At 44.4% G+C, this 25,252-nt stretch overlaps 2 protein-coding genes across 4 annotated transcripts in view; one reads left to right on the forward strand and one right to left on the reverse strand.

Annotated features, from left to right (window-relative positions):
• Positions 1 to 6,411, forward strand: part of TRPC1 (transient receptor potential cation channel subfamily C member 1) — a 30,449-nt gene extending 24,038 nt beyond the window's left edge. The window contains exons 12-13 of one of the 2 annotated variants that reach the window (XR_007245334.1): positions 664 to 792; positions 2,264 to 2,369. Coding sequence is in view for 1 of the 2 variants with exons in the window: in XM_048506719.1 (XP_048362676.1) it covers positions 2,264 to 2,458; positions 5,382 to 5,609 (423 nt within the window). In the remaining variant the exon portion in view is untranslated. Of the gene's footprint in view, positions 1 to 663; positions 793 to 2,263; positions 2,459 to 5,381 lie in introns of those variants that run through there. The other variant, XM_048506719.1, reaches the window with a different exon arrangement.
• Positions 6,412 to 12,466: 6,055 nt separating this feature from the next.
• Positions 12,467 to 25,252, reverse strand: part of PCOLCE2 (procollagen C-endopeptidase enhancer 2) — a 44,483-nt gene continuing 31,697 nt past the window's right edge. For both annotated transcript variants that reach the window (XM_048505370.1, XM_048505371.1), the window contains exons 8-9: positions 21,578 to 21,745; positions 12,467 to 13,792 (exon numbers count right to left, since the gene is read on the reverse strand). In XM_048505370.1, coding sequence (XP_048361327.1) covers positions 13,662 to 13,792; positions 21,578 to 21,745 — 299 coding nt within the window. In that variant the 3' untranslated portion in view covers positions 12,467 to 13,661. The remainder of the gene's footprint in view (positions 13,793 to 21,577; positions 21,746 to 25,252) is intronic.

Raw genomic sequence — 25,252 nt, forward strand, 5'->3', positions numbered from 1 at the left:
CTGGTTGATATGTCAAAAGGGTCTGGAATGGGATGAACAGTAAAGGAAGATTGGTACCATTTCTTTCTTTGTGGTCTTTGAACATCACGCTGATGGATGTTGTGCCTATACTTAGTTTTGATTTGGAATGTCTAGAACTAGGTTTTAGGTACAGACGCACAGCATCAAGTATGTAGGCCCAAGGGAGAAGTCTTGTAGCTTCCCACTCGGGTTTTTTTTCACTCTCCACAACAGCAGCTTCGATTCAGAAGTTTTTAGGTACAAAGGTCCTTTCTCAGCAGGTGTAGTTCCAAGTGTGCATGCCCAAGGGAGGCACGCTGTAGCTTCCTGCTCAGTTGTCTGTTGTCTGCTGCAGCAGCAACATTTAGGAATGCTCTTTTCAGACAGGAAGGAAACAATAACCTCTACGGTGGCTTATTTTTTATCTACCATAATGGCCAACAGATCCCGCTACACCTGTCCCAACATCAAGCTAAAGACATAAGATGCTCCCTTGTTGTAAACAAACTTTTCACCCACAAATGAATTTTTAAAAATATTCCCTTTATATTATTTGTAAAATGCCATTAAAGGTTTTTTGATTTGATTTGATTTGAATGCTCTTTTCAGAGACTTCTCTGCAAGGCTAAATGTGATCTTAACTATCTCCATCCCTCCTTCTAGGTAGGCCAGCTTGCTAGTCTTTTGTCCTCAATGTGATATACAAAGATCTTGAAGAAGAAAAAAAGGTGCCAGTAGTTGATGTTACTCAGGTTGTCGCCTCTGCATTCACACAACTTGCCCTCTTTTCTGGTAATAGCTGCTTTTTAACTTGCTGTGGTATTTTTGGGAAGCTGCAACTTCTCTCCCATAGGCATGCACACTTGGTGCTCTGCCTCTAGAAGGAAAGAATTTTCATTCCTAAAAATCAGGCATTTCTAACAGAAGCGCTGCTCTGGAACAAAGTCTTTTGTTGTGCATATTCATATGACCACTCATAGAATACCCATTACCACCCATTATGTCAACAAGTTCATTTGGGAGATTTAGTGGAAAACCTTAACATGACGAGAAACCTGTAATTATATTTTTTGTATTTTAGCCACAACAAAGTTTTTTAAAATCCTTTTAGTGTCAGGATATACACATGCTTTAGCACTACCAGCATGGTGTAGTGGTTAAGAGCAGATGGACTTGAACCGGGTTTGATTCCCAACTCCTCCACATGAGCAGCAGACTCTTATCTGGTGAACCCATTTTGTTTCCCTACTCCTACGTTTCTACTGGTTGACCTTGGGCTAGTCCCAATTTGTTCTGAACTCTCTCAGCCCTACCTACCTCACAAGGTGTCTGTTGTGGGGAGAGAAAGGGGAAGGAGTTTGTAAGCTGCCTTGAGTCTCCTTGCAGGAGAGAAAGGTGGGGTATTAGGTCCCAACTCTTCTTCTTCTCTGCTTCTTCTTTTTCAGTGCTGGAAACTTGTGAATTAATTTGTTGCCATTGTGGGATATCTTCTTTTCAAGTATAGGTAATATCCCATAGAATCATAGAGTTGGAAGAGACCACAAGGGCCATCCAGTCCAACCCCTTGCCACACAGGAACACATAATGAAAGCATTCCTGCAGATGGCCATCCAGCCTCTGTTTAAAAAGCTCTAAAGAAGGAGTCTCCACCACCTTATGACTCCACCTCATGTCTGTTGGGCCAGTAGAGACCTCTTTGTGCACTTCAAAGAACACACATGGCAAAGAAACAAATCTGTAATAATGAGGCAAGGCTCTGCATGGTTTAGAAGTTAAATTGTAATAAAAACAACAACAAAGAAATTTGTTATGATTATTTCCCTTTTTATATTTAATAATAAGTAAATCTGGACAGGATAGAATGTTTTTGAAACACAAAGTACACGTAGGCCCACTTAATTACTTACAACCGAGTGTCATAGGAGAATATTTCCTGAGGAATATAGTCTGAAATACAAGGGACTGTAATACAAATAGTACGTTCCAGAAACTTTCCTGCAGTGTTCAAAAAGAACACGTGGATCTGGACTCCAGCACTATAGTGAATGTCAAGACCTGACATGGGAGGCTCTGTCTGTGATCATCTGAGGTCCCCAAGAACAAAATGTCCCTGGATTGAAATGGTCTATACTTTTTGCTAAATATATTGCCAATCACATTCATTTGTCTCTAATCAGTCATTATTAAACATTTAAATGCAGTGGTGTAATTTTAAATCCTGGTTCCATGGAATCTCTGAAATCTGTCATTTTCAATCATGTAGAATCATGAGGACAAAGAATGGAAGTTCGCTCGTGCTAAGCTCTGGCTCAGCTACTTTGATGACAAATGTACATTACCTCCACCTTTCAATATAATTCCTTCTCCAAAGACTATCTGCTATCTGTTTAACAGCCTCAGTAAATGGATCTGTTCTCATACATCATCTGGCAAAGTCAAGCGGCAAAATAGCTTAAAGGTGAACAATTTGTTGTAATGAAATGTTTTCATGGTTACAAGACATCTGATAATATTGTTAATGATTTTGCCATTCAACACAATGATCTTCCATAAGTAGCCAACATTTGTTTTCTGAATTTTAAAATGGATTTTATTGAAATTTTGGTTGTATTGTTGTTATTGTACTGTTATATTTCTAGCCCCATTCTGAGGAAGGGATGGGAAAAATCCAATTAAGTAAATAAATTAAATAACCGTAACAAACCAAAGCGCAAATATACACAACAGGCAATTTTTATTATTGAAATTTCTGAATATTGTTTAAATTCATTCAAAACACTGCTAGAATCTAACAACTTTGTAATGTCATATGTGATGTTGCAGACTGTAACCTAGTAGTTAATTATGATACTCCTATCCACATCGTTGCCGCAGAATTAGCCATGCTGGCGATCTAGCTTTGTTTTCTCCCAGTTGTACTTGATGCATGGCAGGTTTCTGGAAAGACATAGTATGGTAGAAAAAGCAGATAAAGATAGTTTTCCAGTATTTCCTTTCATAGAAAAGTTTTAAGCCATATTCATATGTTATGGCAAACATATTTGTTCTTGATGGTCATGAATTTAGCAAGTGGCTGTGTCTGTGTACTGCTAATGACATTTTTGTTGGAGTGGAAGGGTGTTAAATCTGTAATGTATCTGATACTGGTTATTATTTATAATTTGATTTTTATTGAGTGCCTTCAACTGGGGAGAAAGACAATTAAACTAAACTCCCTTTCCTCATGTGAAGATCACAATTGAAGTCTTGGTTTGGTGAGCTTTGACTCAAATGGTAGTTCACTATGAGCTCAGAATGCAGGCAGTTGGGCAGAGTAGAATTTATCCTCCCCCCTTCCTCAATCAGGATTCCAAACCTTGGGAGCTCACATTTCTGGAAATTTTGCAGTCACACAGTTGATCAGCAAAACCAGTGCCAAGTACTCTTCTTGGTTTCAGACAGACAGACAGACAGACAGACAGACAGACAGACAGACAGACAGACAGACAGACAGACAGACAGACAGACAGACAGACAGATAGATAGATAGATAGATAGATAGATAGATAGATAGATAGATAGATAGATAGATAGATAGATAGATAGATGCTGTGCAGTTCTGGGTGTCTTTAATGTGACAAGAGTATTAGACCTCTGAGACAGTAATTTCTCTACAGGTTAGTCAGGAGCCTTATGAGAGCACTGTCTGAAGTTCTTTGTGCTTTTCCATTTTCCAAGTGTCATTTAAATATTACAGGGCTGGATATACAGTCAAGGCAAATAATCTTTTCCTACAGGAAAATGTAATGTTAATTTTAAAACCAGAACAAATTTGTTAGCTTTCCCACATAGTGTGCTAATTTTAAACTTGTCCCATATTGCATCAAAATAAAATACCCAAAGGAAGAAACATTGAAACTGCTTAGTTTTAAAGCTGTTTTGAGTAAAGATATTCAAGGTACCGTGTCATTTGGTACAATAATTATTAGAGCTTCCTCTAAGAGGTAAAAATAGTTGAGGGAGCATCCTTGGCACAGAGGTATATTTTTCCTCTTTTTTTTCTTTCAAGGACATCCATGTTTTACCTCTGTAGGATCATTAATTTTCAAGCCACAGAGACTATCAGTCATACTGAAGTCCATGATTTTATTGAGTTGATTGTTGTGGATAGGGAAATACTGTGCTCTAAATGCATGCCTGTCCTATACAGCCTTACAGCAAAATCCTGGAAGTTTTCCAGGATTTCTCTGCTATACTGCTGTAAATCAACATGAAACAAAGAAGTAGGAACCCACGAAGAATCAGGGGAGAGGGGAAATCCCTCCCTTATTTCCTCCCCATCTTGCTGGTTACTGCTGTCTCCCTCGCTGTCACCACAGACTTCTCATTCTGGCCCCAGCTTCAGAAATCCTGTTCTTAAATCTTGAGGCTGTTGTCTTAGCATTCATTGTGGTTGATACAGCAGTCCAGAATGGCAGCCAAACTTTAACTGTTTTTTTTCCTGGCATCTGTACATTTGGAGGACATTACTAGTTGGTGTTTTTTTGTTTTTTTACCTCCAATTTTGAAACCTTTGTTTTAGTTGTGGCTGGTCATGTTACACAGTTTATGTATCAGCATATTTCATAGTGAAACATTATGACAATGGGACAAAACTGACTGAGAGTGAAATAAACAAATCTCCGCTTTTGACAGCCAACTTTCATTGTTGCCAGCCCAGATGTCTCAAAATAATTCAGCCCCCAAAAACAGCAAGGCTCATTCCGCACATGCAGAATAATGCACTTTCAAACTGCTTTCAGTGCTCTTTGAAGCTGTGCAGAATAGCAAAATCCACTTGCAAACAGTTGTGAAAGTGGTTTGAAAATGCATTATTTTGCGTGTGCAGAAAAGGCCCAAGATAGACAATTATATGCCAGCATTTTATTTCATTATTTCATGTTGCAATGACTTCACAATCATTAATTCATTCACTTGCCAGATTATTCTCGCACAGCATGTTAGCAGGCATGTTCAGGTTGTCATCCTTCAAAGTTGTTGGAAGGAGATCTTCTGAGGCATTGTGGAACTCCAGAGGACTGAACTGAATAGGGGTTGGGGGAAGGGGAAGCATTAGAAGTTTAACAGGAGTGGTGCTTTTGAAGTTACTAATATTTTGGAGATGAAAACAATCTCCATTCACCAAGTACATATAACTGAACACACAGTCTAGCTAAAATTAAGTACTGTTATATTCCATTGACGGTAGTGAAGATAATTAAGCATCAGTGTGTATTTAACTTTTGGCTAAATCACATGCAGCATATTTTACAACATTTGCAATAGTCAACCCTTTTTATTATCAGAAAATCCTGCTACCTGTTGTACATCATCATGTTTAACCTGTTACTGTTTCCTTAAAGGAGTGGAAAAATCTGAAACAAAAGAGGAATGAGAATTACCAAAAAGTGATGTGTTGCTTAGTTCATCGTTACTTGACTTCCATGAGACAGAGAATGCAAAGCACAGATCAGGCAACTGTAGAAAACCTCAATGAACTACGGCAGGACTTATCAAAATTCCGAAATGAAATGAGAGATCTGCTTGGCTTCCGGACTTCTAAATATGCCATATTTTATCAAAGAAATTAAGATTCAGAATGCAAAAAATTAGGTAAACTCATCGAAATATATTTGTTTCATCCCAAATGACAACCATTTTTAGTAAGTACTTTAAACAGTATCATTGCATGAGCTGGAGTCAAGTTCAGGTGTGAAAGAATATCACTGTTTATGTATTTTTGAAGCTTTTATTATGTGTATAGCGTGTAATATTTGTACATAGTCAATTGGAGCATAACAGATTTCATTGAAAGTGTGACTGACTTTAGTTTCATGGCTTGAGTGCTGAAGAAATGGTTTCTGAAGATTTTAAGTTTGTTTTCCAATTATGAATGAATTTGCCTTGTTAATTAGGTGCCAAGTATAATTAAGGTCCCAAGCTCTGGGTTCATGTGGACTACTTTCTAGCTAAAATTTTGCACTTCTGGTTGGACTGATTTTTTCTTATCTAAAGTCCACATTTTTAGGAAAAACAAATTCCCTTAACATTTACTTGCTATTAACAATCAAGCTAAATTGATTAATTTATTACTAGAAATTACTGCTATGTGCGAAATTCAGAGGAAGAATCCAATGCAAAAATGCTGAATTAATATAGGATCTCTTGATGAATCTTGTCTTACTCCAAGCTTAAACAAGCCTCACTTAACTGCAGGAGTTAATAGCTTAGCTTAGCCCACCGTTTATAAATGTGAATTAGTTTACTTATTGTGTTTCACGCTGCAACTTTCTTGATTAGATCTAATTCTATGTTCATCTTATGCAACCCATCCTTCAACATTTAGAACTGGTTCTCATCTACCTTGAATAAACTGATTTCTCTTTGATTGTTTATTGTTTCAGACTGGCCTCTCGTTGAAACTTCTCCCCACTGTTGCCCCCCTGTCACTTGTAACTTTAAGTCACCATTCTGATTTTGGAATTGTTCAACAGGAAAGGAGACTCTTAGCAAAAAGAAGCACATATACCAGGGGTGGCCATCCTATGGTGCTCCAGATGTTCATGGTCTACAATTCCCATCAGCCCCTGCCAGCATATACACTTAGCATATCAGGTTGCAGCTGCAACTGTCAGTGCACATACAAAGAAATTCCCATTTTGCATATTAAGAAAAAAGTTGTCTGTTGAAGAAGGTGCCTTTTAGCCTAGCCTCAAAATGGAATATGGAAGAATCAGACCAAACTGAGACCCAGTCGGCACGGGTCAATAACAGCGGTGCAAGCACGGTAAAAACACCGGTTGGGGGGAGAACTTTGTACGGCTTCTGCACCATAAGAGGCTGCACTGTGCTATTTTCCCCCAAGTGGTGTTTTTGAAACTTGCTAAACTAGCAAGTTTTTCCCAAAAACACAATTTTGCACCCACTGTCGATCAAACGGCCCCGGGTGGGAGGCACCGCTTTGGGGTGTGTCCTTTCTTTTGAAAACTTACCGTCTCTTCTGTGCAGCTCCGCAGGAGAGAATGACTGGCCTTCCAACCCCAGAGGCATCACCAGGGCTGTGGGGGCCTGTCCTTTCGTCCCTGCGGAGCTGCGCAGGGAAGAGAAGGTAAGTTTAAACAACAAAGGCTGTGTCTCCGTGTGGAGATGCATCCATGAGCCATAGCAACTATGGGGCCACCCGCACGGAAGCAAACAAACGGCCCCAGGGCTGCACCGGGATCATTTATACTGGTGGGCACCCGTGTTCCCAGCCTATGTGGAAAGGACCTGAGGCTTGCAGTTAAAGAAAGCAATGACAAATAAAATTCTATCTGACTAAAGTTCATGGTTTACACTGTAATTTTCAACATCTTTCATTCTATGTATTGATAAATTAAAAATGGGAATGTAGTAGGTACAGAATAGCTATGCTTCTGTATAATTAAAGCAGTTATATATAACATTTTTCATTGTAAACTTATGGGTTCAATCTAGTTCATTCCTAGGCCTTGTCTGGACACATTCCTTGATCTTTTGATCACAGTTTAGAAATTGGGAGAACTTTGTCAGATAATGTGGTCTTTTCAGCTACTTTTCAATAGTATATCTGTATTCGTGTTAATGCCCTGACCTGAATGGACTAGGGTAGCCCAATCCCATCTGATCCTGGAAACTAAGCAAGGTCAGTACTTTCCACCAACATCACCATTGAGGTTTATGCTATATAAACCCCTTTAAACCACTGTCTGAAAGTAATTTTAAAACCTAGTTTGAAAACAACTATAATTAGCATTAACTTTGGTGGAATATAATCTTATACCATTGTTAACAGTGAAACTGGGGGGAGGGAGTAAAAAAAGACCATTAGGCGTCTAAAATGTGAAATGTTAAAGAGCTCAGGTAGCTTTAAATAACAGATTCCCTCAGTAGCTGTTGCTAGGCAGACACAGATTTCATGCTTGGTTCTGTCAGTTAAAGGGAGGGGAAGGGCTCACGCCCTGCTGTCATGTATCATGTGAAGTATTTGGTTTGGAGAGCTTTTCATTGTAATGTGTAAAATAACAGATGCTTACCTATTTTTATGATACAGTCTTTATTTTACTGTCTCCTTTCATTCTTTACACTTGAGACTATAAATTGTACTCTCGATTTTTAAAGTCTTATATGGATAAATAATGTTTGCATTGTTAGTGTTGTCTGGTGACTAACTGAAGAGCCCTATGAAAAATGTTCATCCGATTGTACTTTTGTTGTAACAACAATCTTTACAAAGTTGTGAGGTATAGAGTTGGAAGAGACCACAAGGACTATCCAGTCCAAACTCCTGCCATGCAAGAACACGCAATCAAAGGTCGATTCCCCACTGGCAGGTTAGACCTAAGTTCAACCTAGGTTTGACTTAGGTATTCCCCACAGCCGCTGAGTTCGACATGGTTCTGTCCCAGCTTCACCCCCTCAAACTGTCAAATTCTGACTCCAGGGAGGTACAACTTTTTCAGCGAACCTAGGTCGAACTGAGGTCGAAGCCAGTAAAGTGGGGAATCATCGCGGAACTGTTCCTTCTGGTCAGCCAATCACAGTTCAGTGTTTTGGGCATGCTCAGAACGAAAGACTCGCAGTGGGGAAAAGCGCGCCCTTTAAAAAAAATCCTTCTTGTATATGAACCATGGCCATACATATAAACAGCACACGTTTACACACTGCTTTTAGCTACATAGAGCACTGATTTGTAACTATGTTGCCGTTATGTTAAAAAAAACGGACGCACGTTCACGTTCCATGGTAACACAACAGCCAATCGGGAACAAAGAGCAGAAGAGGTGCTGAGGTGATCCCACCCTCTGAGCTCAACTCTGGTGGGACGAACTCGTCTGCTGTGGGGAGTAACAATGGAGTCGACCTAGGTCAGTTCCTTTTCAGGGAACTGGGTCGAATTTAGTCGACTCTGCAGTGGGGAATCAACCAAAGCATTCCTGGCAGATGGCCATCCTATCTCTGTTTAAAAATCTCCAAAGAAGGACAGGAGGATAGCTAAGGAAAACTGCACTCAGGGCTCACCCTGAGCACCCTTAGCTGCACTCCTTCCCCAAACTCCTAGTGTTCAGGAAGGATCACAGTAGGGCTAGCCCTGCCCCCAATACTTCAGTTCAAAGCTAAAACTTAGCCTCTCTGAGGCCAGGACTGAACTTAGCCTCCATGCTCACCGGTTCCAGTTTTATAGTGTTGGCTCTGCCCCATGCTCCACCTGACCAAAGGTAGAGCTTGGGGAGCAGAGCCAACAGTATGAAACTGGAGCCAGTGAGCTCCAAAACCAATAAAAAACCCCTTTTATTGGTTTTAATTTCTCTAGCAAGTCTCAGATCATTCTCCTGGAGGCAGAGGACATCTTGCTGGGTGATTTCCCAACCCATTCTCAGGGAGGCAGTAACAACTTTTTCGTCACTTCCTGTAGGAGGCTTGGTCGGCCATTTTCCCCTCAGTATTTTTCCTGCCTCTGCAGGAAGAGCACAGACTCCTGTAGGCTCCTTTATTAGAGGTTTAACTTTGTTATCTTTGTTAGATTGGAGTTTGTCTATAATCTTGTTCTTGTTATTGTGTGTGATTGTCGTTGGTGCCTTCCCTGTCCTCCTTCCAGTTAGGTTGTAGGCAATGTGTGTGTGTATTTTTTAGCGGGTTAGGCCATCAGTCTGGATTTTTCCCGCCATTGTAACACAAGATGGCGACCAGATCTTTTTCTCCTACCAAGGAGATTTTTTCCAAGTCCTCGGCTGAGGGGACTAGAGTGGCTAAGTAGAGAGAGCCACAACCCCGCTTGAGCAGCCAAGGACAATTGTCTGAGTGAGCAAACCATTCTCCCCAGGATAAGCAAGTCCAGAGGCAGAAAAAGCTGCACCTCACAGAGGATGGCAGAGCATCGGCCTCCGAGGCCTCAGACAGCCGGACCCGGACTGCAGAGTGCACAAGCGCCCCATATAGGGATGCGGAGTGCATGATCCACCCCCTACCACAAGCCAAGAAGAGCAGGCGGGAACTCCGCAATGTGCCAGCAACCCCTGTAGAGCCGTGGAGTGCCAGGATGAGCGGGATGGAGCCCTGCAAAACACCAGTGACCCATATAGGTATTTAGAGCATGAGATGATGCCCTGCACGGAGACGGAATCAGCTGAAGTCTCCAATTTGACCAGTCAAGACCATTTGGAAAGGGGGCGTGGAGGGTGCTTCAGCTATGGTACCCTGGCATGAATCCTTCCCCAACAACCCAGATGCTTGGCAGAACACCTCTACCAGCAGTTCTGGTAGAGCTGTGTAGAAAAATGATGAGGGAAGAGATCCATCTCTATCATAGAGATTAATTTTAACACTTCCGGATCTCTGTGATGCATCCCTATCACCCATAGTGTGTCGTTTTACCACAGAGACAGGGATCTGGTTGGGCACTGCAGCCACGACTCCAGATCCCCACCCAGGTCATCCCCCAGTCCTCATAGATATAGATCCACGCCTCAACAACAGGATCCCCTCTGCTTTCCTCAGGAGGAGGAGGCTAGTGAGGGAGAAGATAGGGACCTTTCTGATCACTTCTCTGATCCAGAGGACGCTCCCTCTGAATCATTTGAGCAGTTCGTGAGATTCTTTAAGCATGAAGATCTATCTTACCTCATTGCCAAGATCATAACTGCACTGGATCTTCATGATCCTGAGGACACAGAGGACCCTTCCCCCCCCCCCGCACTTCTATGACCAAACCGATTAAGGGTTGCCCGAAGGGAAAGGGGGATTTCTTTCTACATGAGGAAAATAGCCAAACCTTTTTTCCTCTCACTGAATACTTTGGACGGCATATTAGGAGGGAGTGGGTCAACCCAGCCTCAACTAAGGGTATCCCTCCTAGCTTTAGGAGACTCTACACAGTTCCCAAGTATGTTAATAGATTACTACAGGCTCCCCTGGTTGACATCCCTGTGGCAGCCCTCCAATTGGATGGGGAGGGCAATATCAAGGATCCCATAGACAAGCATTCCAAGATTGTCCTGAGAAGAACCCACAAGGGGCTGGCCAGTCATCAAAGCTCTCACCTTATCATCCACCGTAGCCATGGCAACTATAGTGTGGTAAAGGAGACTCCTGGATATGGTCCCACCTGAAGAGCAGGGAATCAGGGAAGGCATTGAGAGGATATTGTTAGGAGTCTTCTTCTTAACTGATTCAACATTTGATGCCCTCTTGCTGGTAGCCTGTTCCATGGCATCTGCCATGGTAGCACATCACAATGTCTGGCTATGCCAGTGGAAGGTTGATCCACACTCTAAGGGGGTGGTCACTGGGTATAAATTTCAAAGGGTCATGCTGTTTGGCAGGGAGCTGGAGCAGATCTTAGTGGACACTAAGGATAAAAATAAAGCCTTACCAAATGGAGCAGTCATCCACAATGACTAGACCCACAGGGTACTTCCCAGAGCCTCCAGAGATGACAGACGGCAAACCTGGCAACCTCAATAAGGGTTCTGCAGACATAACAATTAACCAAACCTGAGAAGCCCTTTCGGGCAGACAGACCACGTTGGACATGACTATCAGTCACCTCCAGTTGGCGGACGCCTCCACCTTTTTTTACAACAGTGGTTAGGCAGTCATGTTGACTTATGGACCAGAGAGATAATCTCAACAAGATACGTCATAGAGTTTGCCAGGGTCCCAAGACCATGCTTCCTTGTGTTTCTCCGACACTCCTTGCCTGCAGAAGCCCCTTGCTCTGTTTTTGGAATTTTTCAGAGCGCTTTTGAGATTTTGAGAGGTTTAATCTTCACAGCATCAACTACAGAAGACTCAGGTGGATTCCACATGGGCCCAAAACAGCTGTGTGAAAACGGTGTAAACCCTTTTACACTGTTTTAAACAATTTTACACCATTTTCACACTGGTTTTTTACCCATGCGGAATCTGCCGCAAGGAACTGCAGCATGAGACTGGAGCATGAAGCACTGATTTGTCCATACACTGGAAAAAAACAGAAAATAGTGACCAGGAATCATTTCAAGGAGGTGATTGCGAACACAAGGAAAAGCGTTTTACAAATGTTTTAGGAATTTTGTGCAGAAAGGGTCATTATCTCATGTGCTTTAAAGGCAGTAACTTCACCCGTGTTCTCCAAGAAGGTATTATTTTTAAGAACTCTCTTTGCTTGTCAGCTCAGTTTGTCAAGGGCTTAAATGTTGAACAAACTGCCTGAAACTATACACACAGAAAGAACTTGGTAGGAAGCCCACTTAGAATATATTTTGCCGCAGGATCCAGAATTTCTTAATATGGAATTCAGAATCCAATAAGGTATAACTTTCTACTAATAGAAAGATGGCTTTCTACTAATAAGTCTGCTAATGTCTGCATGCTTAAACTTCCAATTGTTTTATTTTGCTTTAAACTTTGTAGCTTTATAACATTTTCAAAATAGCACTGTTAGAGTTTATTTTTGAACGATTGTTTATTCTGTCTCCAAAGCTCAGGTTGACATGAGAGTGAAATTGTGGATTGCTCCTGGGTACATCATGGGCATCATTTCCAAGTTATTTATTTATTCGTTTACTTATTAATACTGTATTCCTTTCCAATGAAGACCCAAAGCACCTTGTGTTGATCTGTTTTCCATTTTATCCCCACAATAACCCTGTGGAGTAGGTTAGACTGTGTGACTGGCCCAAGGTCTCCCAGCAGGGCAGAAAGACAGAGAAAGAGAGAGCTGGGGAAGCAGGGCAGAAAGAACTAAGGTAGGGGGCCAGAAAGATATTTGGGGTGACAGAATGGAGTGAGAAGTAGAGATGGGAGAAAACGGAAGAAAAAAAATCAGGTATTGTCCACTTGTTAAGAGCCCATTGTATTTTTTCACACAATGGGCTCCCCACCTTCACAGGAACCCTGCTGGTTCCCCCTTCTTTGCAAATGGGGGGTGCCTGTGAAGATGGGGAGAGTTCTCCTCATCTTCATAGGCACCCTGCTGCCCTCCTTGGCAAAGCTGGAATCTTTGAGGGAGCGCAATTTCAGTGCTTCTGCCAAGCACCATTTCCTGTAAACATGCCCTGTCCACGTCTCTTGCCCTGGGAGGAATAGTTTTCTATAGCCTACTGTATTTTTTTTTACACAACAGACTTTATTGCTAGTTACATTATAATGCTAGCTGGGAGAGACTTGTAATTATACCACAAAGAAACTTTTATGCTGCTATTATTAATCTCCAAAATGGCAGTCTAAAGTTTTCTATTTTTTATAATGTCTTATTTTTTCTTGCTAAAAATAAAACCTGTTGGGTAATCTCATAAGTTTTTATTATGTGTAAAAGATAATGCAATAAAACAGAAGCACTAAGTTAAAAAGAAATTATTATATAAATATTGCACTTACATATTACCAAATAACTCATTTCTAGAAAATTTTCTGAGACAAGTATAAATTAATAGTTTCCATGCTGAAATAAAATGTTATGTTTCAGGCTGGCTGGTATTGCTGAAGTTTTGAAATACAACATTGGTATCAAATGTGTTTATATTTGGAATCTCAGTCAATGAGAATTCTATTGTTGAAAAATGTGGGAAACATATCATCCATAGAAATGGCATGAAGAGTAGACGGATAACAGGTGACAGGATAAAGCTGTAAGAATTCACATTTCAACATTGTTTATTTTTCAAGGTATTCAGAATTTTCTGATTCTTAGTCTTGAAACTCATGGTAAAGCTGCTGGGCAAAATTTTACCTCTGCCATCCTCTTCCACCTGGCCCATGATAACATAATTTAGTCCTAAAGAGAAAGAGATAAAATGGTAAAACATAATTTCTACTTCTCCAGCATTAGAAATACAATTACATTTCTGCAAGATCTCACAGCTGAGTTGAATATAATCTGTGCTTCACTGTGATAAATGGCATATGATGTCTTCCAAACACAGGCTTCTATATGCTGAAGATATAATTTTCTCCTAGCTGAAAATATAGATTTAGAGATGTGGCATCTCTTGTTTTTCTTTGTAGAAATGAGAAGAGCAGACCATTACAAAAGACCATTACAAAAGGTCAGTAAAAGGCATTATAATACTACAAATGGTACACTGTCAATAGAATCCTAAACATAGTTAACACCAGGGGTCCCCAAACTTTTTAAACAGGGGGCCAGTTCACGCATGGCCAGAGCCCAGCCGGGGGCCGGACCAAGTGCCGCCCGCGGGGGGGCGCCATCTATCCGCCCTCGACCCGCCCCTGGCCGAGCCCCCCACCCCCGCGGTCCCCTTCCAATCCAGCCCTGAAGCTCTGCCGCCTTTCTCTCTCCCCCCTTTGCTGCATTGGTACGGTCCCCTCCGGCCGCTTGGAATGAGCAGCGAGTCGCCCGCGCTTGAGGCTGTTTGTAAACCTGGGGGTCGGGGTGCCAAGCTCCAGGGGCCACCTGCCGCCTTTCTCCCCCCCTTGCCGCATTGGTACGGTCCCCTCCGGCCGCTTGGAATGAGCAGCGAGTCGCCCGCGCTTAATGCTGTTTGTAAACCTGGGGAAAAGGAGATAGAGAAGGGGGAGATCCGCTTCTGCCCAGCGGGCCGGATAAATGTCTTCCGGGGGCCTGATTTGGCCCCCGGGCCGTAGTTTGGGGACCCCTGGTTAACACCATTCTAAATCCATGGTAAATCTTTGGTCATTTACGCACTTGCATTTTGCCTCGCAGCAAGCTTACTTGCCGTGAATTTCATTTACACATTTTTCTTAGCCTCTCCCAAATCGCCATCGCACTGCAGATCAGAGAAGCTGCACAGTTTTCAAATGCTAGCAGGAAATGACCTTTCTATAGCTTCCCTTTCCCTGCAAAGCTAATAAGCCAGTGAGAAAGCAGAACTCTTCTTCCAGGTTTTGTGACCTCCCAGAGGAGATGAGCATAAAGCGATAGGCAGGCAAAATGCCAATCGGGGAGAAGAAAGCCTCGCAGCAGGAGGTTCCTTTTTAACTGGAGAACCACAGGGGAAACCCCACAGGGAAGCACCCAGCATGCTGCAAAAATAAGAACACAAAAGGCCTTTATCAATACAAATGAGAACAGATGCTCTGAAGGAAATTTGGATTGTTTCTTGTTTCACTATGTTTGCCTGGAGATTAATTTATAAGCAAAGATAGGACTGTCATCATCTAAAATAAAACAGTGCATCAGCTGTACTTGCCTACAGGTGAGACAGACTGGTATAATTTAGGTAGAAAAGGGTGGCATTAACAGCACAACTGGTAAAGATAATCTATTCAAATTACTGAGCATCTGGAAGTCACAAATATGTAGAATTATTTTTAGTATTGGTTCAGTGTTCATGTAGATTATGACTTGTTCTATACCCTATAAATCAGTTAAGAAGATCAAAACCTTGTTAGACTTTGCAAAACAAACAAACAAACCATTCCAGGTTACTCAAATGAGCATATAAATGCAGTCCTAATCTCTCCCCTCCTATTATGTTTAGGTGTTTATGCTAGTATCAGGCTACTAATCTATGACCTTTTGTTAGGCAAAATCAGCTTAGCCACTGCATTCTCATCTTTAAGCTCATTTGCATTATTGTACCACATTAAATTGGAATCATGTAAGAGGTTTTACATTATCAATTCTATAATCAAATTAAGGTTTATTAATTTTGTAAGGAACCTCAAAGGACTCGAAATATAGCAACTGATTTCAGTTCTTTTATTTCATAAACTTCAACGATCACAATACACGCAATGCAGATTCTGACTTTCCCGGGCTTGAGGTGTCGCTTATACGGACAATCCAGCCCCTCCCCGAACTCCCAAGCGCAATTCCCACAGCAGAGCGAAAAATAAGCTTCAAACGCATAAGATAAGTGCAGCAAGGTTAAAGACAGCAACCATCCCGGGCACGCAGCCCAGAACGTGGAATTCGCCAAGGTCAGGAAAGCGGAGCTGAAACTAACCCCCAACCTTACACTCCGCCTCTCCCACGAAAGCTCCCTCCCCACCTGGCTTATGAGGAAAAGCTTTATGGAAGGCAGAAATCGGGGGGGGGGGGGCATCAATATTTTCCACATACACCCATTGATTATGGCCAGAGGGATATCCCACCCAGGAAACCAAATATTGCAAACGTTTGTGAATATAACGAGAGTCCAGAATAGCATCAATTTCGTAATGTTTGTAGCCATCAACGATCACCGGCAGTGGTGCCTCCGTTGGGTCGTGCCAGGCATCTGAATCTGGAGCCCGCTTGAGCAAGCTAGAATGAAATACAGGATGAATGTTACTGAGCGAATTTGGTAATTCTAAGCGAGCAGTTACACCATTGATCACCTGGGTGATCCGAAACAGACCTATGAATTTCTTGCCTAGCTTAGAGTACTTGTGCACATCCCTAAGGTTTCTGGTGGACAAATAAACCCATTCCCCTACTTGCAGGGGAAAGTCAATTCTACGTTTGTCCGCCTGATTTTTCTGCGCTTCCTGCGCTTGCGAAAGCGAGGAAGAAACGGATTTCCAGCCTTCAGCTAGAGACTGGATCCAGTCACCAAAATCGGGGGGTTGAAGCGAATGATCTGGGAGTTGGGGCAACGGCGGAAACGAACGGCCCGACACCACCTCGAATGGCGTTTTGTTGGTGCTACTATGAACCGCGTTGTTATAGGCGTACTCAGCGAAGGGAAGAAGTTCAACCCAGTTATCTTGATGATAGTTGGTGTAACAACGTAGGTACTGCTCAAGCGTTCTGTTGGTCCGTTCGGTCTGGCCGTCACTTTGCACGTGGTACAGAGCAGCGACAGCCGATGCAGTTCCCAGAATCTCCAGGAATGCTTTCCAAAACTTAGATATGAACTGGGGGCCGCGGTCGGAGATCACTCTCTCCGGCGACGAGTGCAAACGATAGACATGTTGAATAAACAATTTGGCTAATTTGGGCGCAGAGGGGATGGTGGGACACGGGACAAAATGCGCCTGTTTGGAGAACAGATCCACCACCACCCATAAAACTGTATTCCCGTGGCTATCGGGGAGAACCGTGATGAAGTCCATGGATATCACTTGCCAGGGTCTGGCAGCCGGGGGAATAGGGTGTAACAATCCGTGAGGCTTACCAGGGATGCCCTTAGCCTCCGCGCATGTCGGGCACCCTTTGATGTATGCTTCAATGTCCTTGCGCATAGTGCGCCACCAAAACTGTCGCCGAAGCAAGTGGAGTGTTTTAAAAAATCTGAAGTGTCCCGCTTGGTGAGCGTCATGGCCCGCCAGGAGAACCTGCTTACGTAGGGTCGGCGGGACGTACCAACAGTCACCCCGCCTCCAGACTCCCCCTTGCAATTGCAAGAGGGGGTCGGATTCCTCCTTCGGAACGTCCTGTCGTCCCGCCTCCTCCAAGTGACGTAGAAATGGGGATACAACGTCCGGAACACTTGTTGGGGGTGGTGCCGGGGAAGCGGCTGTCTGGGATCGGGTCACCGCCAATCCCAACTGGGCGGGCGAAAGGATGGTGCGGGGAGTTGTGCGTAAGGAGGTATCCGCCCCCTTAGGCAGGCGGGACAAGGCATCAGCCAACTTGTTGCTATTGCCAGGGAAAAAATGGACTGTGAAGTTGAACCTGGAGAAGAAATCAGCCCATCTCAACTGTTTAGCCGACATTTTGAGTGGAGTAGACAAGGCAGCTAGGTTTTTATGGTCCGACCAAACTTGAAAAGGACGGGCAGCACCTTCCAGCCAATGCCGCCACGTACTAAGGGCCTCCTTGATGGCGGCTGTTTCCTTGTCACCAACAGTCCAGTTAAGTTCAGGACCCGATAGTTTTTTCGATAAATAAGCACATGGCACAATTTTATTATTTTTATTTTTCTGCAAGAGAACTGCTCCTAAGGCTTTGTCCGAAGCATCGACATGTACGATGAAGGGCAAGGCGGGATCCGGGTGTTTCAATATGGGCTCTGTAGTGAAGGCAGTCTTTAAAGCTTGAAACGATTCTTGGCACTCCGGAGACCAGGAAAGGGAAGCCCCGGGCTTAGATGCCTGAGGGCCTTTTCCCTTGGTGCGTAGCAAATCTGTAAGCGGTAGGGCAATTTTGGCAAACTGGGGGATGAAATCTCGATAGAAATTGGCAAACCCCAAAAAGGATTGGAGTTCCTTGCAGGTGGTGGGGACAGGCCAATTCACAACCGCTGCCACTTTGGCAGGATCCATCTCCAGACCCTCTGGAGAGATCCGATAGCCCAGGTAGTCTAGGGAAGTCTGATGGAAGGCACATTTGGACAGTTTTACAAAGAGGGAATTGTCGAGCAGACGTTGCAACACTGCCCTGACCAGTCGTTCATGCTCTTCCACTGTTTGAGAATAAATGAGGACGTCATCTAAATACACCACCACCCCTTTGAACAGAAAATCCTGTAAGACATCATTGATAAGTGACATGAAAGCCCCTGGGGCTCCGGATAACCCAAAGGGCATTACACAGTATTCATATTGACCAAATTTCGTATTGAACGCTGTTAAGTGTTCAAATCCTTCAGCGATTCGTACTCGGTAATATGCTTCTCTCAGATCCAGCTTGGTGAAGATACGCCCCTTCCCCAATGCATCGAGTAAGTCTTTGATAAGGGGCAAGGGGTACTTATTCGAAAGAGAGACAGCGTTTAAACCACGATAGTCAGTACAAAGTCGCAGGGACCCATCCTTCTTTTTCACAAACAGAACAGGGGCTGCGTGGGTGCTCTTGGTGGCCCGTCGAATAAACCCGCGAGCCAGGTTCTTATCGAGAAAGGCACGAAGCTCCTTCTCCTCGGTGGGGCTCATCCGGTATATTCTACCCTTCGGAAGTTGTGCCCCGGGGACCAAGAGGATTTTACAGTCTGTGTCCCGATGGGGGGGAAGTTGATCGCACTCTCGTTCTTCAAAGACTTTGGCTAAATCTCAGTACTGTTTGGGAACTGCGGTCAACTCCGGGCAAGGGCAATGTCGAGGGCCATTGGCTGGGGTTCCTCGGGGTTTTCTTTGGGTTCCGCCGGTGGCTCTCCTTCGTGCATGTGATCCCCACAAGGAGGATCGGTGAACCGGACTATACGTTGCCCCCAGAAGATGGTGGGTTCATGGGAGAGAAGCCAGGGCATTCCCAACACTATGGGATGTTTGGCGACTGGAGCCAGGATGAAGCTACGCCTTTCCCAGTGTTCCACGCATTGTAGGAGCACTGGTTGGGTTTTGAAACGGGCCGGGCCGTCAGTGCCTAACGGGCTGCCATCCATTTGGGTGAAGGGGATGGGTTTGGCCAATGCTATACGTTCAAGCCCTAATTGCTCTGCCACCTGAGGCCTCATAAGGCAGTGGGAGCAACCTGAATCCACGAGTGCTCGTGCTAGAATACGAGTGTGCTTGGACGTATTGGTTAGAGTGGTCATAATAGTAATGGGAGCTCCCCCTTCACTCACCGCATCTGGCGCTGGGATCTCCTCCGCGGGGCCAGAGGAAAGGCTCACTCCTTCAGGTTCGGTGTCATCGACATCTCCGGGCTCGTCCTCACAGGCGGTTTGCGCAGCTCCCTGGGATCCCCGGGGTCCTGGTTTACGTGGGGTTCGTGCCGTCGACTTGCGAGGAGCGGGGACGGGTGCCTTTTGTTTCTTCGGGCAATTGGCTGCCATGTGGCCCGGTCCCTCGCAATATAATCATAATCCGAGGCGGCGGCGACGCTCTGAGGTGGACTCAGTTGCAGGAGGTCCTGCACCTGCCTTCTTTGGCAGGGTGGCGGCAGCCGCTGCAGGCTTGGGAGGAGGCTTGCTGGTGGCAGATTTCCCCGTCTTGGATCGGGTAAGTCAGGCCGCAATAAGGTTGCCAGTTGTAATCCACTCAGCAATGGTTTGTGGTTCACGCACCATATCTGCCCAGGTGCAGATTTCCGGGTCGATAGGATCGTGGAAGTATTCGCACTTCATGCGTTCGGGCCAGTCTGGGAGTTTGCTCGCGGCTCAACGGAATTCTCGAGCAAATTCTGCGAAGGTTTTGCTACCTTGCTTGAGGGTTTTAATAGTCTTAATGGCCTTGTTCACCTCCTCTGGATCCTGAAAGCGTAATTGGAGGCCTTGGAGTAAGGCCACCACGTTTTGAAGTTCAGGGGCCCCTCCCAGTTCATGTAATTCCACAAACCATTCCGCGGCATCCCCATCCAACACGGATCCGATGTCTCGCACTTTCTCGGCTTCGGATCGATAAAGATCATCAAATTCGAGCATGTGTGCGTCCAGTTGTAGGATAAAATAAGGCAATCTGGAAGCGGTTCCATCAAACCGCGCGAGGATGTGCGGGCGATTATAGCCCCTACCGGCTATCGGCGCCACTCGCGGAGCCGGGGCAGGAACCTGTCCCGGTGGTGGTTGTGCCATAGGCGGTGGAGGTTGCACCCGTGGGAGAGGGGGTGGTTGCACCGGGAGAAGGACTTTACGTTGCTGCAAGGGGTCCTCCATTCGCGGAACGGTGCGAATAGGGGCAATGGGCGAGCGCGGGCGAGCTGCGCCGCCGGTGCTAGGTAGGGTCGCCCGAGGTTCTTCGACCTTCCTCCGGAGCAATGCTTCTCTTGCCGCCAATTCCCTCTCCTGGCGAGTGAGAGCTTCCCAGTCACGCTGCAGTCTATCGCGTTCTCTATGTTGCAGTGCTGCTTCGATTTCTCCTTGATTTTCCAGTGCTTTCAGGCACTCGCGTTGACGCTGGAGCTTGAGTCTGGAGTGTTCCAAAACATGACCACGGGAAGTGAGGTCTTTGAGAAATTGTTCTCTAAGAACACCCTTCTCACGGGACAACTCCGCTTCCACGGCTCTGCGCTGCTGTTCACGCTCCCGTTCGAAAGCTAGTCGCTCACTTTCGAGGGCTTCTCGCTCCTGCTCCCGTTCAAGTTCTAGGGCTTCACGCTCTCTTTCGAGGGCTTCCCGCTCCTGTTCCCAGTCACGTTTGGCCCTCTCAAGGGATTCGAGCTGTTCCCAAAGATCCGAAATGGGGGGGCGCTGCTCATCCATGGCAGGCAGGGCAGTCGCCCCCTCAAGTCCATGCAGGTCTGGAGAATCCCGGCCACCCTCGACGGGCAGGGCAGTCGCCCCCTCGAGGTCTCTTAAGTCCGGAGGGTCGCGGGCGCGGGCATCTTCCGTGAAGGTAAGCCTGACTCTGGAACCTTTAGGTAAATCCAAAACATCCTCCCCGGAGTCCCGGGGTGGTGGAGGACGCGAGCCCTTTGGGCGCGCTCCGGTGCTCTGCCAGTGGTCTTCAGGAGGAACTCCCCGAACTCCCAAGCGCAATTCCCACAGCAGAGCGAAAAATAAGCTTCAAACGCATAAGATAAGTGCAGCAAGGTTAAAGACAGCAACCATCCCGGGCACGCAGCCCAGAACGTGGAATTCGCCAAGGTCAGGAAAGCGGAGCAGAAACTAACCCCCAACCTTACAATTTTCACAATTATTCCTGTGCATATAATACCATTCTGAATAGTTTACAAATGGGCAATTTACTTTGGAGAACAATTTTGAAACTAAAAAACTAAGGGAATGAGCGTCAAGTGTAAAATAGAAAATTCTGTTTACTTATCTCTACTTACCTCTTCTGAGAACAGGACACTGCTTACAGACAACAACTATCTTGGCACTCAAATTTTTGCCAGCTTGCTGGATTGCTAAATTTCCTTCTTTGTATACATTAATAATTGATATTGTTGCATGCAAGCTTCCACCTCTGGTATTTGTTGTGATTACAGATCCAGTTATTACTAAAAAGAAAGCAAGACAAGAAAAACAGATGTAGGGCTGAAATGTGATTGTACCACACGAAATCACACAACCACTTTACTGAATAGTGAGAAAACAATCCAAACCTGTATCCACTAAATTTTGTGCTATTAGTATGTATTTTGGACACATTCTTTTCTACTGCAATGCTATTAAAAGACACTAAGAGAAACAGGGAATAGGGAAGGAGAGATAAGATGCCTTGTGGGCTCGCACTTGTACATTCTAATAGTGAAGTCACCCAAACTTGAGGATGCTTAAATCTGGCAATTGGAGCTGAGAACGGGCAAGAGAGATCTCTCAACAAACCTGAAAATTGCTCTAAGGTTTGCAGAAAAATGTGACATCTAAAAATATATTTAAAAAGAGCACCTGGAATTTTAAGCAATGGATTCCTTCAGTGGCTGTTGCTAGGCAACTGCAGCATTCCAAGCCTGGTTCTGTCAGTAACAGGCAGTAGAAGAGTATAGGGACATCTGCAAGGCTGTTTTGGCCTTTGACCAAAGACTCATTGGGGCCAGGGCAAGGATTTCCAGTTCCAGGCTGCAAAATCCTTGAAGATTTTGGGGTGGAGTCTGAGAAGGGCAGAGGCCTCAGTCAGATATAATGCCATAGAGCCCAACTTCCCATGCAGCCATTTTATTCAGGGGACAGATCTATATTATCTGGAATTCAACTATAATTTTGGCAATCTCCAGGACCCACCTGGAGGTTGGCAACCCTAGGTCTGGCAGCAACCTCTGGATGATACCAGTCACTTGACTTATGTGACATTATGCCTGGCTATTCAACTGTTCGGCTGTTCAAACAGCAGCCACCTTATGAAAGCCAGTGTAGTTAGCTGAGCCTCGGGTTGATTCCCCACAGTCAATTAATCGCGTGATACTCACACGAAATATCAAGGTTTCAGCAAGAACTCCCCATTGCTTGAGCGACAAACAGGGATTCAGCCCGTTTCTGGCGCTTGTTCTCCCCCTTATTCCGTGTCCTGGCAGAACCTGCTTGCAAGTACTTTTTATCTTAGCACGCTTTCGATCCAGTTTTGTGGGAACGGGGGTCCAATCTGTGTTTGAAATTCCTGCCGTGGAGTCTAGCAACCAATCAGCTCTCGGTGGGCGCTGAGTGATGCACGTGCAGCCTCTTCCGGGTTTTGATTTTGCCATTGGTCTTGGCGAGAGATGTTAGCATAGCGAAAAACTGCTTAAACTATTAACTGTTCACCCTTCCAAATAAGTGAAAACCTGCTTAACACCTAAATGCTTAAATGTTCATCCTTGCAAACGAGCGAACTTCAGGTTAGCAAGTTCCAGGGAAAAATGTCCTGCCCCAGCACAGCACACCAGCCAATCAGGAGAGACCCGCAAAGGAGATCGCGTGGTAGTGGGGATTGCTACACTTCTGGGATCCAAGGTAGGCCTACATGTCTTTGCTGAATACATGCTGCGGTGGGGAGGTTGAAACCCTGATGAAAAGGTGCAGTTTCTTTACAAACTTGGTTTGATCTAGATAGAATTTCCCCGTGGGGAATTGACCAGACTAGAGTCTGGGAGACCCAGGTTCAAATTCCTATCTTGCTGTGAAGCTCACTGGGCAATTTAGGATGAGTCACAAATTTTCAGCCCAACTTACTTCACAGGGTTGTGAGGATAAAATGGAAAGGAGAATAATGTAAGCTGCTTTGGTTCCCACTGTGAGGAAAAGTGGGATATAAATGAAGCAAATATAGCCAAAGATGAGAGGCAGATAAAAAGTAGGCTGGTGAATGGCTGAGAAGGAGACAGGAGAAGGGGAGAGGAGATGGACACTGTCAGGAGGAGAGAAAGGAGAAATAGCAAGGGGAACGATACAGGGTAAAGTCAGGTGGCACCCTACAAGGCCTTGAGGGTTCTGTATCATGCAAATGGGCCTGGCCCAGAAGCCATCTTCACACACAAATGTGCCATGGTTTTCCTAGGTAGAAGCTTCCAGGAAGAGGGAGAGACAAAGCTTAATTTAGAGGAGCAGATAAAGGTAGATTAGCTTGTTACCGAATATACTCGAGTATAAGCTGATTTTTTCAGCACATTTTTTATGCTGAAAAAGCCCCCCTCGGCTTATACTTGAGTATACACGGTAATTCCAAGATGGCAGCTGGAGCTGGGGCTGCTGTGGGGATCCGGTGAGCATGTTGCTGCTTTTTTTCTAACTCACCAGAGAGCCATAAAAACAAGCTGTAAGGACAGCCTGCATAGCATTACAACTAGGTTGTGTGTGTGTGTGTGTTAAAAAAAGAGGCATTTCTCTCCTAAGGGTTATTGGTGCATTGCATTCTAGATGAATACAATTCTTCATACAGTAGTTTACTGCCGAATACTGATGTTGCTGAAGACAAAAGACTTTCTTTGGAGCAAAGTTTAGGCTGGCATGGCTATGAATCCCAGAATTATTCTACATTTGGAGGAAAACAGTGGTTTATTTGTGTTCCTAGAGTGCTGGAAAGCTGCTCATCCCTAATGCAAACTCTGTTAAGCAACTCTATCTCATCTTGCTCCCAAATCTTCTGTTTTTAGCTGCTACTGAGTCAAGTTCGAAGGCTTATACTCGAGTTAATAAGTTTCCCAGTTTTTTGAGGTAAAATCAGGTGCCTCGGCTTATATTCGGGTCGGCTTATACTTGAGAATGTACGGTAAGTGGGGAGGACAGAAGGAAGTAGGAAATTGGGACAGGCTATAGGGGGCTTTCAGAAGGAAAATGAGATGCTTCTTATAATTCCTTATAATATGTACAACTGTGAAACTGCTCTGGTTTTATATTGAGACTAGCAATTTTCTAGGCTTCCCAAAAGTCTCCCTGCAAGTAGAAGGACTACAGTAATCAAAGGTTCTTGTGAAAACCAGAACTACTCTTGTTGAAAATAATCCTAGAACTCTATTGCAGTCAAAAACAGGACATCTGATGATGTGATTGCTGGTTCATGAAAGCCTATAGTACAATAAGTTCAGTAGTCTTTAAGATGTCACAGGATGTTTTGTTACCTTCTTAAAGCTGTTTCTACTTTGTGAAAAATACCAAGCATATTCAGTGTGGACAGTTTAAGTTCAAAATTTTTTGCCATGCACTGATGGACAGGAACTTTCTGGCTCAAGTATTATGCTAACCATATTGCCTTAATACATTCAGAAACTACACACCCCTCACAAATTTATATCCAAACAGGTAAAGAAAGGAGAGAGGTCTTCAAGGTGCCATGTTGAAGAAATCCACATTTAGATACATCTTCTACTGAAATTAGAGAATTAGGGGTAAAGCAGTATGTACAACCAGTCTATTGCTGTGAATAAGCAGCACAGACTGTTCCAAGAAGACAACATGCCAGTGTAGTCCTGAATCAACACTTTCATAGAGCAACAGTTCTCCTTCTGTTTCGTCATTTGTGTTTAGACTGGGAACTCTTTTTTCCCTGACACATATTCACAGTTTTCTCTCTTCAAGAACATTCTAAGGGATAT

This window comes from Sphaerodactylus townsendi, linkage group LG08 (assembly GCF_021028975.2).
Source record: "Sphaerodactylus townsendi isolate TG3544 linkage group LG08, MPM_Stown_v2.3, whole genome shotgun sequence".
NCBI classification, from domain to species: domain Eukaryota; kingdom Metazoa; phylum Chordata; class Lepidosauria; order Squamata; family Sphaerodactylidae; genus Sphaerodactylus; species Sphaerodactylus townsendi.